The sequence below is a fragment of the Dendrobates tinctorius genome, unplaced genomic scaffold (assembly GCF_039654945.1).
Source record: "Dendrobates tinctorius isolate UK_male_01 unplaced genomic scaffold, ASM3965494v1 ptg000055l, whole genome shotgun sequence".
Lineage (NCBI taxonomy): Eukaryota > Metazoa > Chordata > Amphibia > Anura > Dendrobatidae > Dendrobates > Dendrobates tinctorius.
The window spans coordinates 6,477,551-6,496,281 of NW_027361723.1; the positions used below are offsets into that span (position 1 = coordinate 6,477,551).

General features: G+C 44.7%; 1 protein-coding gene across 1 annotated transcript in view; it reads right to left on the minus strand.

The window, feature by feature from the left end:
* Nucleotides 1-219: 219 nt before the first annotated feature.
* Nucleotides 220-18,731, minus strand: part of LOC141091678 (prostate stem cell antigen-like) — a 48,621-nt gene continuing 30,109 nt past the window's right edge. The window contains exon 3 of the mRNA XM_073577373.1: nt 220-607. Within this exon, the coding sequence (XP_073433474.1) occupies nt 363-607 (245 nt within the window). The 3' untranslated portion in view covers nt 220-362. The remainder of the gene's footprint in view (nt 608-18,731) is intronic.

An 18,731-nucleotide genomic window follows, 5' to 3' on the forward strand; every position in this document is an offset into this window, starting at 1 on the left:
CTAAGTCGCACAGACAGTTGTGATTTACCAGCTCATGTCTAAACGTCCCACAATGCACTGCTCTCTGGTAACTGGAGAGCAGGACAATAGTGAATGCAGCTCTGGGTGTGATTGTAGACATGGGATAGGTAAAGCTAAATATTTGCCCATTTATTTAAAGTTCTAGAAGTTTCCTTTATAATATTTCAGAATCCCAGAACAGTATAATCGACAAGGACATTCTGTTTGATGACATTTATTAACATGACAGCGGTAATAGTCATTCCCTCTGATAAGCTTTATCTGGATCATATCCGTGTATGTCCGATGTCGGAGCCTGGGATACACCGGCAGCAGCCCGGAGCGAGGCGGGTGGCACTGTGCTAAATATACATGGCAAGAGTGGCACTGAGGAGACCGGAGATGGCAATGAGCAGGAAAGTGCCGCCTGCGAGGACCCCGCTGCCACTGCCGAGATACAGGCTGTTCACATCTCCGAGCTTCTCACTGTTGCACAGGTCCGAAGTGCAGCAGGTTTCTGTGGCTGACACAAAGGTGACGTTCATGGAAGCATTAATACAGGCGGCGGAGCAGAACTTATTCATATACGTCATTATAACGCCATCGACTGCGGGAGAAGAAGATAAGAGATGTGAGACACGGGCAAAAAACATACTCCAGAGCTGCACTCACTATTCTGCTGGTGCAGTCACTGTGTACATACATTACATTACTGATCCTGAGTTACATCCTATATTATACTCCAGAGCTGCACTCACTATTCTGCTGGTGCAGTCACTGTGTACATACATTACATTACTGATCCTGAGTTACATCCTGTATTATACCCCAGAGCTGCACTCACTATTCTGATGGTGCAGTCACTGTGTACATACATTACATTACCGATCCTGAGTTACCTCCTGTATTATACTCCAGAGCGGCACTCACTATTCTGCTGGTGCAGTCACTGTGTACATACATTACTGATCCTGAGTTACCTCCTGTATTATACCCCAGAGCTGCACTCACTATTCTGCTGGTGCAGTCACTGTGTACATACATTACATTAATGATCCTGAGTTACATCCTGTATTATACCCCAGAGCTGCACTCACTATTCTGCTGGTGCAGTCACTGTGTACATACATTACTGATCCTGAGTTACCTCCTGTATTATACTCCAGAGCTGCACTCACTATTCTGCTGGTGCAGTCACTGTGTACATACATTACATTACTGATCCTGAGTTACATCCTGTATTATACTCCAGAGCTGCGCTCACTATTCTGCTGGTGCAGTCACTGTGTACATACATTACATTACTGATCCTGAGTTACATCCTGTATTATACTCCAGAGCTGCACTCACTATTCTGCTGGTGCAGTCACTGTGCACATACATTACATTACTGATCCTGAGTTACATCCTGTATTATACCCCAGAGCTGCACTCACTATTCTGCTGGTGTAGTCACTGTGTACATACATTACATTACTGATCCTGAGTTACATCCTATATTATACTCCAGAGCTGCACTCACTATTCTGCTGGTGCAGTCACTGTGTACATACATTACATTACTGATCCTGAGTTACATCCTATATTATACTCCAGAGCTGCACTCACTATTCTGCTGGTGCAGTCACTGTGTACATACATTACATTACTGATCCTGAGTTACATCCTGTATTATACCCCAGAGCTGCACTCACTATTCTGATGGTGCAGTCACTGTGTACATACATTACATTACCGATCCTGAGTTACCTCCTGTATTATACTCCAGAGCGGCACTCACTATTCTGCTGGTGCAGTCACTGTGTACATACATTACTGATCCTGAGTTACCTCCTGTATTATACCCCAGAGCTGCACTCACTATTCTGCTGGTGCAGTCACTGTGTACATACATTACATTACTGATCCTGAGTTACGTCCTGTATTATACTCCAGAGCTGCACTCACTATTCTGCTGGTGCAGTCACTGTGTACATACATTACTTTACCGATCCTGAGTTACATCCTGTATTATACTCCAGAGCTGCACTCACTATTCTGCTGGTGCAGTCACTGTGTACATACATTACATTACTGATCCTGAGTTACATCCTGTATTATACTCCAGAGCTGCGCTCACTATTCTGCTGGTGCAGTCACTGTGTACATACATTACATTACTGATCCTGAGTTACATCCTGTATTATACTCCAGAGCTGCACTCACTATTCTGCTGGTGCAGTCACTGTGCACATACATTACATTACTGATCCTGAGTTACATCCTGTATTATACCCCAGAGCTGCACTCACTATTCTGCTGGTGTAGTCACTGTGTACATACATTATATTACTAATCCTGAGTTACATCCTGTATTATACCCCAGAGCTGCACTCACTATTCTGCTGGTGCAGTCACTGTGTACATACATTACTGATCCTGACTTACCTCCTGTATTATACTCCAGAGCTGCACTCACTATTCTGCTGGTGCAGTCACTGTGTCCATACATTACATTACTGATCCTGAGTTATATCCTGTATTATACTCCAGAGCTGCACTCACTATTCTGCTGGTGCAGTCACTGTGTCCATACATTACATTACTGATCCTGAGTTACATCCTGTATTATACTCCAGAGCTGCACTCACTATTCTGCTGGTGCAGTCACTGTGTACATACATTACATTACTGATCCTGAGTTACATCCTGTATTATACTCCAGAGTTGCACTCACTATTCTGCAGGTGCAGTCACTGTGTACATACATTACATTACTGATCCTGAGTTACATCCTGTATTATACTCCAGAGCTGCACTCACTATTCTGCTGGTGCAGTCACTGTGTACATACATTACATTACTGATCCTGAGTTACATCCTGTATTATCCTCCAGAGCTGCGCTCACTATTCTGCTGGTGCAGTCACTGTGTACATACATTACATTACTGATCCTGTATTATACCCCAGAGCTGCACTCACTATTCTGCTGGTGCAGTCACTGTGTACATACATTACATTACTGATCCTGAGTTACATCCTGTATTATACTCCAGAGCTGCACTCACTATTCTGCTGGTGCAGTCACTGTGCACATACATTACATTAATGATCCTGAGTTACATCCTGTATTATACCCCAGAGCTGCACTCACTATTCTGCTGGTGCAGTCACTGTGTACATACATTACTGATCCTGACTTACCTCCTGTATTATACTCCAGAGCTGCACTCACTATTCTGCTGGTGCAGTCACTGTGTACATACATTACATTACTGATCCTAAGTTACATCCTGTATTATACTCCAGAGTTGCACTCACTATTCTGCAGGTGCAGTCACTGTGTACATACCTTACATTACTGATCCTGAGTTACATCCTGTATTATACTCCAGAGCTGCACTCACTATTCTGCTGGTGCAGTCACTGTATACATACAGTACATTACTGATCCTGAGTTACATCCTGTATTATACTCCAGAGCTGCACTCACTATTCTGCTGGTGCAGTCACTGTGTACATACATTACATTACTGATCCTGAGTTACCTCCTGTATTATACTCCAGAGCTGCACTCACTATTCTGCTGGTGCAGTCACTGTGTACATACATTACTGATCCTGAGTTACATCCTGTATTGTACTCCAGAGCTGCGCTCACTATTCTGCTGGTGCAGTCACTGTGTACATACATTACATTACTGATCCTGTATTATACCCCAGAGCTGCACTCACTATTCTGATGGTGCAGTCACTGTGTACATACATTACATTACCGATCCTGAGTTACCTCCTGTATTATACTCCAGAGCGGCACTCACTATTCTGCTGGTGCAGTCACTGTGTACATACATTACTGATCCTGAGTTACCTCCTGTATTATACCCCAGAGCTGCACTCACTATTCTGCTGGTGCAGTCACTGTGTACATACATTACATTACTGATCCTGAGTTACGTCCTGTATTATACTCCAGAGCTGCACTCACTATTCTGCTGGTGCAGTCACTGTGTACATACATTACTTTACCGATCCTGAGTTACATCCTGTATTATACTCCAGAGCTGCACTCACTATTCTGCTGGTGCAGTCACTGTGTACATACATTACATTACTGATCCTGAGTTACATCCTGTATTATACTCCAGAGCTGCGCTCACTATTCTGCTGGTGCAGTCACTGTGTACATACATTACATTACTGATCCTGAGTTACATCCTGTATTATACTCCAGAGCTGCACTCACTATTCTGCTGGTGCAGTCACTGTGCACATACATTACATTACTGATCCTGAGTTACATCCTGTATTATACCCCAGAGCTGCACTCACTATTCTGCTGGTGTAGTCACTGTGTACATACATTATATTACTAATCCTGAGTTACATCCTGTATTATACCCCAGAGCTGCACTCACTATTCTGCTGGTGCAGTCACTGTGTACATACATTACTGATCCTGACTTACCTCCTGTATTATACTCCAGAGCTGCACTCACTATTCTGCTGGTGCAGTCACTGTGTCCATACATTACATTACTGATCCTGAGTTATATCCTGTATTATACTCCAGAGCTGCACTCACTATTCTGCTGGTGCAGTCACTGTGTCCATACATTACATTACTGATCCTGAGTTACATCCTGTATTATACTCCAGAGCTGCACTCACTATTCTGCTGGTGCAGTCACTGTGTACATACATTACATTACTGATCCTGAGTTACATCCTGTATTATACTTCAGAGCTGCAGTCACTATTCTGCTGGTGCAGTCACTGTGCACATACATTACATTACTGATCCTGAGTTACATCCTGTATTATACCCCAGAGCTGCACTCACTATTCTGATGGTGTAGTCACTGTGTACATACATTACATTACTGATCCTGAGTTACATCCTGTATTATACCCCAGAGCTGCACTCACTATTCTGCTGGTGCAGTCACTGTGTACATACATTACATTACTGATCCCGAGTTACCTCCTGTATTATACCCCAGAGCTGCACTCACTATTCTGCTCATACATTACTATATATAATCCTATTCCTAGCCCCTCTCACCCCTATGATATATGGATGCCCCCAGTATCAGCACCGTACATTTTGCAGTGTTTCCCATGTTAGACAGATACTATTAGATTGTATAATATTACACTACAGAATTTTTTTTTATTAGTTCACTTAGAATATAATAGATTAAAGCCAAAAATTTATGAACTTGTTGAAAATATTGTGGGGGCTAGGTGGTAGTAACAGATATAAGTGGGGTCACATAAGCCTGGGTGGGGTATTGGTTCAAAGCAGTAGCTTAGGTACTGGGGGGATAGAGGGGGCGGTCACCCCAGGCACCGCGCTCTGAGGGGCCCACCTGGAGCTATGCTACTGTTAACTGTAGGGACGTCTGCAATGCGCCAGTACAGTTACACTCTGCATTGGGCCCCCGCCTGTCAACGCTGGATGCCGATACAGTTGAAAGCACTGATGAAAGGCAGCGTCACACTCCCTCTCCTATCATTCCCTCTCTGCACCTAATATCTCTGACGCAGGCACTGGCAGCGGGTGCGATGATGTCATTACTTGGCGCCCGCTGTCCTGAGATGTGCGGGAGCTCGGAGCAGTGAGGGAATGAGGAGCAGAGGTGAGTATTGAATATATTTTTAATTTTTTTTAATAGGGATTCATTATGCTATAGAGTCTGCCTATGGGGAGTGCATTATACTATATGAAGACCTATAGGGAATGCATTATACTATATAGAGTCTGCATGATACTATATGGAGATCTATGGGGAGTGCATTATACTATATAGAGTCTCCCTATGGGGAGTGTATTATACTATATCGAGTCTGCCTATGAGGAGTGCATTATACTATATGGAGGCCTATAGGGAGTGCATTGTGTTATGATTGAGTCACCGTAGGAGGCAGACACAAAAATAGAAGCTACGTCCTGAAAACCAGAGAAGTTGGCAACTATCAGATTGCAGACCCCTGAACCTATCAACACAACTAGCAGTAGCCGTGGGGGGTTCCTACGGTGCCCTAGACCCCTCCATCACAGCCGGAGAGCTAAATAGCCTAAAGACAGAAAAGGAAATCTAAACTGCCCCAGAGCAGACCCCAAAGTAAAAGGCAGCCCCCAACATATAATGATGGTGAAGCAAGATGAAAAAACACTCACACAGATAGAAAGATAGGCTGAGCAAACGATGGGGCCCAAGCTAACTAAACAGAACAGGAAAGGAAGGTTGCTGTCTGCAATCTGCCAAAACCCTATCAAAGACATAAGCCAACAAGCTGATATGGAAAAAGACCCTGAAGCAGCTAGGCTTCAAAAACTAAATCAGCACTCAGGTATTTTCAGAAGACAGAGCTAAAGGAATTCAGCTCACCCCAGCAGGGAATGGCAGAAATCCAGAAAAACAAAGCAAAACAAAGTCAAAGCACAAATGCAAAAAGCCGAGCAGAAAACAGCTTTAGAAGAGCAGGAATTCAGACTGGTCTCCAAGGATCCCACAGAGAAATCACCCGCAGGGCAGAAGGGCGTCGGCAGCCTTATATCCAGTCAGTAACTCCACTCAGCCAGTCATCATCATCAGGCTCAGGTGTTTGATAATTAGGCTCACTACCTTTCTTCACCAGAAGAGGGAGTTCCTCGGGCCTCAGTAGTGAAGGGGAAAATGAACTCACAACAGCATTGTACTATAGAGACCTATGGGGGGTGCATTATACTATACAGAGTCTGCCTATGGGGCGTTCATTATACTATATAGTCTGCCAAATGGGGGGCTGCATTATACTATAGAGGCCTATGGGGAGTGCGTTATACTATACCGAGTCTGCTTATGGAGAGTGCATTATACTATACCGAGTCTGCCTATGGGGTGTGCATTATACTATATAGAGTCTGCCTATGAGGATGCATTATACTATATAGAGTCTGCCTATGGGGGTGCATTATACTATATAGAGTCTGCCTATGGAGAGTGCATTATACTATACCGAGTCTGCCTATGGAGAGTGCATTATACTATACCGAGTCTGCTTATGGAGAGTGCATTATACTATACCGAGTCTGCCTATGGGGTGTGCATTATACTATACAGAGTCTGCCTATGAGGATGCATTATACTATATAGAGTCTGCCTATGGCTCAGGTGTTTGATAATCAGGCTCACTACCTTTCTTCACCAGAAGAGGGAGTTCCTCGGGCCTCAGTAGTGAAGGGGAAAATGAACTCACAACAGTACCTCCCCCTTGAGGAGGGGTCACCAAACCCTCATCCATGTCACCAGGGCGATCCGGGTGAGCCCGATGAAAGGCACGCACCAATCTTTTGGCATGAATATCAGAGGCAGAGACCCAGGAATTATCCTCCTGACCATAACCCTTCCACTTAACCAAATACTGGAGTCTCCGTCTAGCCAGACGGCAATCCAGTACTTTCTCTACCTCATATTCCATGTTACCTTCAACCAATACAGGGTCTGGAGGTGCCACCCCCGGAACAACAGGTTCAACAAACCTCTTCAACAAAGATTTATGGAACACATTATGGATTTTAAATGTGACAGGAAGAGCCAAACGAAAAGAGACCGGATTAATAATCTCCAAAATCTTGTAAGGTCCAATAAATCTAGGCTTAAACTTAGGAGAAGCCACCTTCATAGCAATATTTTTTGATGATAACCACACCATATCACCAACCTTAAACTGGGGACCAATGGTCCTATGTCGGTTGGAAAACCGCTGGGCCTTTTCCTGGGAGAGAGATAACTTATCCACCACTTGGTCCCAGATCTGGTGCATTCTCTCCACCACAGTGTCAACACCTGGGCAGGCAGAAGGCTCCACCTGCCCTGAAGAAAATCAAGGATGAAACCCAAAGTTACAAAAAAAAGGTGACATCAAAGTGGCAGAACTAGCTCTATTATTTAAAGCAAATTCGGCCAAGGGCAAAAATGAAACCCAATCATCCTGATCAGCAGAAATAAATCATCTCAAATATGACTCCAAGGTCTGGTTTGTTCTCTCTGTCTGCCCATTGGTCTGAGGGTGAAAAGCAGAGGAGAAGGACAACTGAATTCCCAGTTTGGAACAGAAAGTTCTCCAAAATCTAGACACAAACTGAACTCCTCTGTCAGATACAATGTTCTCAGGAATCCCGTGCAAGCGAACCACCTGTTGCAAAAACAGGGGCACCAACTCAGAGGAAGACGGCAACTTAGGGAGTGGTACAAGATGAACCATCTTAGAGAACCTATCACAAATCACCCAAATAACAGTCATCCTTTGAGAGACAGGCATATCAGAGATGAAATCCATTGAAATATGGGTCCATGGCCTCTTGGGGACAGGCAAAGGCATCAACAACCCACTAGAGCGAGAACACGATTTAGACCGGGAGCACGTCCCACAGGACTGCACAAAATTCCTGACATCACGAGACAAGGAGAGCCACCAAAAAGACCGACTCACCAGATCTCTAGTACCAAAAATACCTGGATGACCAGCCAAAGCAGAGCAATGAACTTCAGATATCACTCTCTTCTTCCACTGGTCAGGAACATACAACTTTCCACTGGGACAACGCTCAGGTTTGTCCTCCTGGAACTCTTCCAGAGCACGTCTCAAATCGGGCGAGATGGCAGAAAGAACTACCCCTTCGCCTAAGATGGTAGCAGGCTTGGTCACCACAGGAGAATCAGCAAAGAAGCTCCTAGAGAGGGCGTCTGCCTTGACATTCTTAGTTCCAGGAAGAAAAGAAACCACAAAATCAAAACGTGTAAAAAACAAGGCCCACCTAGCCTGTCTAGGGTTCAAGCGCTTAACCGACTCTAGGTAAATCAAATTCTTATGGTCAGTGAGGACCACGACTTGATGCTTAGCTCCCTCCAACCAATGTCTCCACTCCTCAAATGCCCATTTCATGGCCAACAGTTCCCGATTTCCCACATCATAGTTACGTTCAGATGGAGAGAACTTTCGGGAAAAGAAAGCACAGGGATTCATTTTAGATGTTACAGGATCCTTTTGGGACAAAACAGCTCCTGCACCAATCTCAGAAGCATCCACCTCTACCTGGAACGGAAGTGAGACATCAGGTTGCCGCAAAACCGGGGCGGAGGTGAATCTTCGCTTCAGCTCCTGAAAGGAAGAAACAGCCTCCGGAGACCAATTTAACACATCAGCACCCTTCTTAGTCAAATCAGTCAATGGCTTGGCAATACTAGAAAATTTTGCTATAAATTTCCGATAAAAATTAGCAAAACCCAAAAACTTCTGGAGGGCCTTCAAAGAAGTCCGAATATGTTCCACATGAGAATCCCAATCCTTGGAGAAGATCAAAATATCATCCAGATAGATAATCAAAAATTTATCGACAAAATCTCGGAAAATATCGTTCATGAAGCACTGGAAGACAGAAGGGGCATTAGTGAGCCCAAAAGGCATCACCAGGTACTCAAAATGTCCCTCCGGAGTATTAAACACCGTCTTCCATTCATCCCCATGCTTAATGCGAATAAGATTATACGCCCCCCTGAGGTCAAGCTTGGTAAACCAGCAAGCACCTTTAACTCTGGAGAATAGATCAGAAATCAGGGGTAATGGATACTGATATTTAACCAGGGAAACCCCAGAACAATGGTATCATGCAGATTATGCAACACCAAAAATCTGCAATTTTCTTGATGGTCTGGGGCGACCCGCATTACCACCTGGGTCCAAAACTGAGGTTTATTTTTAGCCAAAGGAGTAGCATCAATCCCCCTCAAAGGGATAGGCGTCTGCAGAGGTGTCATCGGAAATCCACAACGTTTAGCAAAATCCAAGTCCATTAGGTTTAGGGCTGCTCCTGAATCCACAAAAGCCTTGGCGGAAAATGTGGACAGGGAGCAGATCAGAGTAATTGCCAGAAGAAACTTAGGTTGAACACCACCAACAGAAAACGTGTGTGCAAAGCGTTTCTCTCGTTTAGGACAGACAGAAATAATATGCGAGGCATCTCCACAGAAAAAACACAACTTATTACACCTTCTGAACTCCTGACGCTGCTCTCTGGACAAAACTCTATCACATTGCATAGGTTCAGACATTTGTTCAACAGGTGGCAACACCTCTCGTGCAGCTTTGCGTTCGCGCAAACGCCAATCAACCTGAATGGCTAATGACATAGAATCGTCAAGACCAGAGGGAACTGGAAATCCCACCATAGTATCTTTTACGGCTTCTGACAACCCCTTCCGAAAGAGAGCAGCCAAGGCATTATCATTCCAGGTAGTAAGTACTGGCCACTTTCGGAATTTTTGACAGTACTATTCTGCAGAATCTCGACCCTGGTTCAATGCCAACAGGGTCTTTTCAGCCTGATCAATAGCATTAGGTTCGTCATACAACAAACCCAAGGCCTGAAAAAATGCGTTCACATTAGTCAGAATAGGATCATCTGGTTTCAAAGAAAACGCCCAATCCTGGGGATCGCCACGCAGCAAAGAGATGACAATTTTAACCTGCTGCGCAGAGCTCCCTGACGAGTTAGGCTTCAAGGCAAAAAATAATTTACAATTATTTTTGAAATTCAAAAATTTAGACCGATCCCCAAAAAATACATCAGGTGTAGGAATCTTTGGTTCAGCAGCATGTGAATGAGCAAGGTAGGCGGAAATTCCCCGCACTTCCACAGCGAGCTGCTCCACACGATCAGACAATTGCTTTATCTCCATTGAGAGAGAAAAAAAATTCCCCCTACGGCCTCAGAGATATAGAGGAAAAAATATACACACTTTTTTTTTTTTTTTTTACAATTCTTTCCTGCTATTGAGTACCCTAGGATCTGCGGTATGGCGGGTGATTCTGTTATGATTGAGTCACCATAGGAGGCAGACACAAAAATAGAAGCTACGTCCAGAAAACCAGAGAAGTTGGCAACTATCAGATTGCAGACCCCTGAACCTATCAACACAACTAGCAGTAGCCGTGGGGGGTTCCTACGGTGCCCTAGACCCCTCCATCACAGCCGGAGAGCTAAATAGCCTAAAGACAGAAAAGGAAATCTAAACTGCCCCAGAGCAGACCGCAAAGTAAAAGGCAGCCCCCAACATATAATGACGGTGAAGCAAGATGGAAAAAACACTCACACAGATAGAAAGATAGGCTGAGCAAACGATGGGGCCCAAGCTAACTAAACAGAACAGGAAAGGAAGGTTGCTGTCTGCAATCTGCCAAAACCCTATCAAAGACATGAGCCAACAAGCTGATATGGAAAAAGACCCTGAAGCAGCTAGGCTTCAAAAACTAAATCAGCACTCAGGTATTTTCAGAAGACAGAGCTAAAGAAATTCAGCTCACCCCAGCAGGGAATGGCAGAAATCCAGAAAAACAAAGCAAAACAAAGTCAAAGCACAAATGCAAAAAGCCGAGCAGAAAACAGCTTTAGAAGAGCAGGAATTCAGACTGGTCTCCAAGGATCCCACAGAGAAATCACCCGCAGGGCAGAAGGGCGTCGGCAGCCTTATATCCAGTCAGTAACTCCACTCAGCCAGTCATCATCATCAGGCTCAGGTGTTTGATAATTAGGCTCATTACCTTTCTTCACCAGAAGAGGGAGTTCCTCGGGCCTCAGTAGTGAAGGGGAAAATGAACTCACAACAGCATTGTACTATAGAGACCTATGGGGGTGCATTATACTATACAGAGTCTGCCTATGGGGCGTTCATTATACTATATAGAGTCTGCCAAATGGGGGGCTGCATTATACTATAGAGGCCTATGGGGAGTGCGTTATACTATACCGAGTCTGCTTATGGGGTGTGCATTATACTATATAGAGTCTGCCTATGAGGATGCATTATACTATATAGAGTCTGCCTATGGGGGTGCATTATACTATATAGAGTCTGCCTATGGAGAGTGCATTATACTATACCGAGTCTGCTTATGGAGAGTGCATTATACTATACCGAGTCTGCTTATGGAGAGTGCATTATACTATACCGAGTCTGCCTATGGGGTGTGCATTATACTATATAGAGTCTGCCTATGAGGATGCATTATACTATATAGAGTCTGCCTATGGGGGTGCATTATACTATATAGAGTCTGCCTATGGGGGGCATTATACTTTATAGAGTCTGACTAGGGGGGTATTATGCTATATAGAGTCTGACTAGGGGGGCATTATAATATATAGAGTCTGCCTATGGCAGGGCATTATACTATATAGAGTCTGCCTATGGCGGGGCATTATACTATATCGAGTTTGCTTATGGGGAGTGCATTATATTATATGGAGTTTGCATATGGAGATTGCATTATACTATGTTGAGGACTTTCTGGTGCATTATACTATATGGATTATATTTAGGAGGCCATAATACAGTGTGGGAGATAATGTGGAGTCGCTGTACAGTGTGAGGGTCATCATAGAGTTTTGAGCCAATATACTGTGCGGGGGCATTATACTATGTATATTGGAGCTGTACAGGGGGACTCGGGACACTATTAAACGTAAAGTGTGCACTTATTGTTATAGGCAGTGGCGGCGAACATATGGCATGCGTGCCAGAGGGGGCATGCAGAGCCCTCCCAGTGGGCACGCGCGCCATCTCCAACTAGAAGACATCGGAGGAGGGGGGAGCAGCGTGTCACAGAAGCTGGAGTCAGCTGCTACGGATAAAGCCTGTGCCCGCTGCTAAAGACAAATGAATATTTACTGCACTGGCAATGAATATTCATTTCTCTTGCCGGTGCACACAGTTACAGCTGCAGCCACCGGCTTCCAGCAGCTGCTGGGTTGTCACGGGTGCCCGCTCAATAAGGAAATGAATATTCTCCTCTCTCCACTCACATAGGTTTAGAGAGGTGAATATTTATTCCCTTAAAGGGAATCTGTCAGCTCATTTTTGGCCTATGAGATGCGGTCACAGCCATCAGGGGCTTATCTACAGCATTCTGCAATGCATTCTGTAATGCTGTAGATAAGCCCCCGATGTAACCTGAAAGATAAGAAAAAGAAGTTAGATTATATTCACCGGGGGGCGTGGTCAGGTGTGGTCCAGGTCCGATGGGTGTCGCAGTCCGGTCCGGCGCCTCCCATCTTCTAGAGCTGACGTACTACTTCTTACTTCTGCCGCGGCTCCTGCGCAGGCGTACTGATCTGCCCTGTTGAGGGCAGAGAAAAGTACTGCAGTGCGCAGGCGCCAGACCTCTCTGACCTTTCCTGGCTCCTGCGCACTGCAGTACTCTGCTCTGCCCTCAACAGGGCAGATAAAGTACGCCTGCGCCGGAGCCACGGCAGAAGTAAGGTGGACGTCATCTCTAGAAGATGGGAGGCACCGGACTGGACCGCGACACCCATCGGACCGGACCCCCGGGTGAGTGTACTCTAACTTGTCTTTATTATCTTTCAGGTTACATCGGGGGCTTATCTACAGCATTACAGAATGCTGTAGATAAGCCCCTGATGGCGGTGGATGCACCTCATAGGCCAAAAATTAGGTGACAGATTCCCTTTATTGAGCAGGTATGCGTGATCGCTCAGCCACAGATGCTGCTGGCACTGGAGCAAAATGCTGCGAGGACGCACAGGGAAGGTAAGGAGAATGTTTGGGGTTTTTTTTATGCTTTTCTCATGGGGGTCATGCATACAAGGACAGAGATGAGGAACCATGCAGACAAGGATGGGGATAAGAAGCCATGCATACAAGTACAGGGACGAGGAGCCATGCAAACAGAATAGGGATTAGGGGACAATGTATACCAGGCTTATACTCGAGTCAATACATTTTACCAGTTTTTCGTGTCAAAATTAGGTGCCTTGGTTTATATTCAGGTCGGCTTATAAACAAGTATGTACGGTATGTTTTTTAATGTGAGGTCATTATACTGTATAGAGCACTACGTGGGCACATTATATAGTATGAAACACTATGTGGGGCCATTATAGAGTATGGAGCATCATGTGGGGCCATTATACAGTATGAAACACTATGTGGGGCCATTATACAGTATGGAGCATCGTGTGGGGCCATTATGCAGTATGGAGCATCGTGTGGGGCCATTATACAGTATGGAGCATCGTGTGAAGCCATTATACAGTATGAAACACTACGTGGGGCCATTATACAGTATGGAGCATCGTGTGGGGCCATTATACAGTATGAAACACTATGTTGGGCCATTATACAGTATGGCGCATCGTGTGGGGCCATTATGCAGTATGGAGCATCGTGTGGGGCCATTATACAGTATGGAGCATTGTGTGAGGCCATTATACAGTATGGAGCATTGTGTGGGGCCATTTTACAGTATGGAGCATTGTGTGAGGCCATTATACAGTATGGAGCATCGTGTGGGGCCGTTATACAGTATGGAGCATCGTGTGAGGCCATTATACTGTATGAAACACTACGTGGGGCAATTATACAGTATGGAGCATCGTGTGGGGCCATTATGCAGTATGAAGCATCGTGTGGGGCCATTATACAGTATGGAGCATTGTGTGAGGCCATTATACAGTATGGAGCATTGTGTGGGGCCATTATACAGTATGGAGCATTGTGTGGGGCCATTATACAGTATGGAGCATCGTGTGAGGCCATTATACTGTATGAAACACTACATGGGGCTATTATACAGTATGGAGCATCGTGTGAGGCCATTATACAGTATGAAACACTATGTGGGGCCATTATACAGTATGGAGCATCATGTGGGGCCATTATGCAGCATGGAGCATCGTGTGGGGCCATTATACAGTATGGAGCATTGTGTGAGGCCATTATACAGTATGAAACACTATGTGGGGCCATTATACAGTATGAAACACTATGTGGGGCCATTATACAGTATGGAGCATCGTGTGGGGCCATTATGCAGTATGGAGCATCGTGTGGGGCCATTATACAGTATGGAGCATTGTGTGGGGCCATTATACAGTATGGAGCATTGTGTGAGGCCATTATACAGTATGGAGCATTGTGTGGGGCCATTATACAGTATGGAGCATCGTGTGGGGTCATTATACAGTATGAAACACTACGTGGGGCCATTATACAGTATGGAGCATCGTGTGGGGCCATTATACAGTATGGGAAAAAACACTGTGTGCACAACTGTGGAGGTGCCGAGGTAGGTTCCCAAACCATATATAGTATAATGAAAACCTGGCACTCAACTTAAATGCTTAAATGGAACAGTTTATTTGTAGTACCAAACAAAACGTTTCGGTCAGTGCAGACCTTCATCAGTTACGTGCTCAAAGATTGTCTGTACTTAGATTGGAGGGCGCTTTTTGTATGTCCCTGTTAAGCCAAATGTCAGTGTGCTGCTGGAGCGCAGTTAAGTCTTATCTGTCTGGCAGGGAAAGCGCAAGCCTGGTCCTCCTGGACGCTGTGTGGACGCACCCTCCAATCAAAGTACAGACAATCTTTCAGCACGTAACTGATGAAGGTCTGCACTGACCGAAACGTTTTGTTTGGTACTACAAATAAACTGTTCCATTTAAGTTAAGTGCCAGGATTTCATTATATTATACAGTATGGAGCATCGTGTGGGGCCATTATACAGAATGGAGCATCGTGTGGGGCCATTATACAGTATGGAGCATCGTGTGGGGCCATTATTCAGTATGGAGCATTGTGTGAGGCAATTATACAGTATGAAGCACTTTGTGGAGCTATTTTATGGTATGGAGCATCGTGTGGGGCCATTATACAGAATGGAGCATCGTGTGAGGCCATTATACTTTATGGGGCTCTATCTGGAGCCATTGCACTGTATTGAGGACTTTTTGCGCCCGTTATACTGTATGTAGGGCTGTGTGGGGATTACAGATGGAGAATCATACCGTGATGGGGTCATCATTCTTTGTTGGGGGAACTGAGGTAGGAGGGTACAGTAGGGTCATCATACTGTGCATATGGAGGAGTTCAGTGTGGGGGTAACATACTGTGTTTGGGGGCACTTTTGTGTTTGCATCATAGTTTATCTGTTTTATTCAATTTTTTTTTTATCCTTTACACATTTACATTAGGCCATTGGGCCATCATCTGCTTTTTACTGCTCTTACATAACATTATATTATTCCACTATAATTCCAAAAGTTATTCATTTTATTTGACAAGGAAAAACTTCCTCAACTGTAGACCTTTTTTAACAAATATTAAGGTTGGCCTGCAACTTTCTGCAAGCTTTAAACTTTGGCCCTCTGTGTATTTGAGTTTGATATCCCAGCCTTAAAGATGTTCTTCTTATCATGATAAAGGGCTACAATTGCAAAGAGGTGGTAAAAAACAACTTAGCAATTTTTTGATTAAAAATCCTCTCCATTCTTAAGAACAGACCTTCACTACAATTGGTGGCTAGTATCTTAGGCTTGGGGTGCAGCACTTACAAGCTCTTTGATATTGACTCTGTAGCGCGCTAATGTACCCGTTGTCTTTCTAATCTAAAATCTCAGTATTCAGGGCACTTTGCGAAAATTAAGTGGGTTTTGGATTGCAGTTTGTGCACTCGGTCTCTAAAAGGTTCACCATCACTGTTATAGGGGAACTCAAGTGACTGTCATAGGGGCACATGGAATTATTACTTTATAGGGGACAAAATGTGGTCACTGTTTTCTAGTGCACATGCACGCGGCATTGGTATATTCTAGAGGGTTGTTTTATCAGCTAGAGGCACACAGTACCGCACTGCAGGTGCCATAATAGGGGCACATACAGCAGCAGCAGCTCAGTATTGGGGTAGCAGCAGAAAAAATAAGTTTTTGCAGGTTGGGGACAGTGCAGGAAATGTGAACAAGTGTGTCGATGCTGTAATCTTTGCAGACAAGTCCTGACTGGAGAAGTTGTCGTGTTGGTCTGGGCCAGATGGAAAAGACTGGAAATGGCTTTAGCTAAATCAGCAGGATCTGCCTCCGGCTTTGGTGCATAGATAGTGTAAGATAGCGCTCACTGTATGTGTTGGGGAACACTCGCTTGGCAACGGGATTAAGGCACACAGGAATGGTTTCTCACTCAGACCATTAGGTTAATTTAAACACGGCATAAAAACGGATAGAGAACAGTCCGTTTCGTTACATCCACGAACATAACAGGACACCAGTCTGTTCATGTAGCAGGTACACCTCTTTGCCTTCTTGCAACCCCCTTGTGTGAGTTTACCTTCCAGGAGCTCCGCTCCACACGCTGACTTCTTGTTATTCCTGGCTTCCAGGGAAGCTGCTTAACTGGGATCACTGTTGCGGATGATGACTTGCTCCACAGGCCAAATCCAACAGTTCCAGACCTTCAGAAGGATGGTAGCTTTCCCCAACACAGCAGTCGTCACAGAGTCTGCAGGCATGTGGCCTTACTAAGTGGTATTTAGGAAGTCTGTCCTCTTGCAGGACCTTCCAACACAGAGACCATGTGACCACCCAACAGTCTCATTACAATGCATGAGCCACAACCCTTGATGGTAGGTAGGTGGTTGGCCAGTCCCACCCAGCTCTCCGGCCAACCCTGTAAGCCCAGCCCCTTATAAGCAAAACAATGCTCCTGGAACTACAGGTCCCAGAGCGACATTTCAGGCTTACAGCATAGAGGACCTCCTCCTCTGTGACACATAGCAGCCATTCACAACAACGCTCTCACAGTAGTGACACATGCATAGTAAAATACACTCCCCATAGGTCTCCATATAGTATAATACACTCCCAATAGGTCTCTATATAGTATATTGCTGTCCCCATAGCTCTCCATATATTATAATGCACTCCCCATAGGTCTCCATATAGTATAATGCAGTCCACATAGGTCTCCATTTAGTATAATGCAGTCCCTATAAGTCTCCATATAGTATAATACACTCCCTAAAGGTCTCCATATAATATAATGCACTCCCCATAGGTCTCCATATAGTATAATGCACTCCCCATAGGTCTCCATATAGTATAATGCAGTACACATAGGTGTCCATATAGTATAATACACTCCCCATAGGTCTCCATGTAGTTTAATGCACCCCCATAGGTTTCCATGTAGTATAATGCAGTCCCTATGGGTCTCCATATATTATAATGCACTCCCCATAGGTCTCCATATAGTATAATGCACTCCCCATAGGTCTCCATATAGTATAATGCAGTACACATAGGTCTCCATATAGTATAATACACTCCCCATAGGTCTCCATGTAGTTTAATGCACCCCCCATAGGTTTCCATGTAGTATAATGCAGTCCCTATGGGTCTCCATATATTATAATGCACTCCCCATAGGTCTCCTTATAGTATAATGCAGTACACATACGTCTCCATATAGTATAATGCCGTACACATAGGTCTGCATATAGTATAATGCACTCCCCATAGGTCTCCATGTAGTTTAATGCACTCCCCATAGGTCTCCATATAGCATTATGCACTCCCCATAGGTCTCCATATAGCATTATACACTCCCCATTGGTGCGCATTTTTTGAGCCCTGAAATAACTGCCCTATCTATGCCTGGAAGTAACATTATGTGCTCCAACTCCCAGATCTGCGATCCACGTCCATAAGCGGGGTAGCGATGGGTGTTAAGACAGATGACACCTACTACGAATGGCCGCAAGTTGGGGTGCACATTGCGTTCCATGGTCAACATTGCAATAAATGTAATAACAGGCGATGAAAACATCGTATCTTCCCCAAAATGGTATCAATAAAAATGCCAGCTCAGGGGACAAAAACGAAGCCCTTACCCAGCCCCAGATCCAGAAAACTGGAA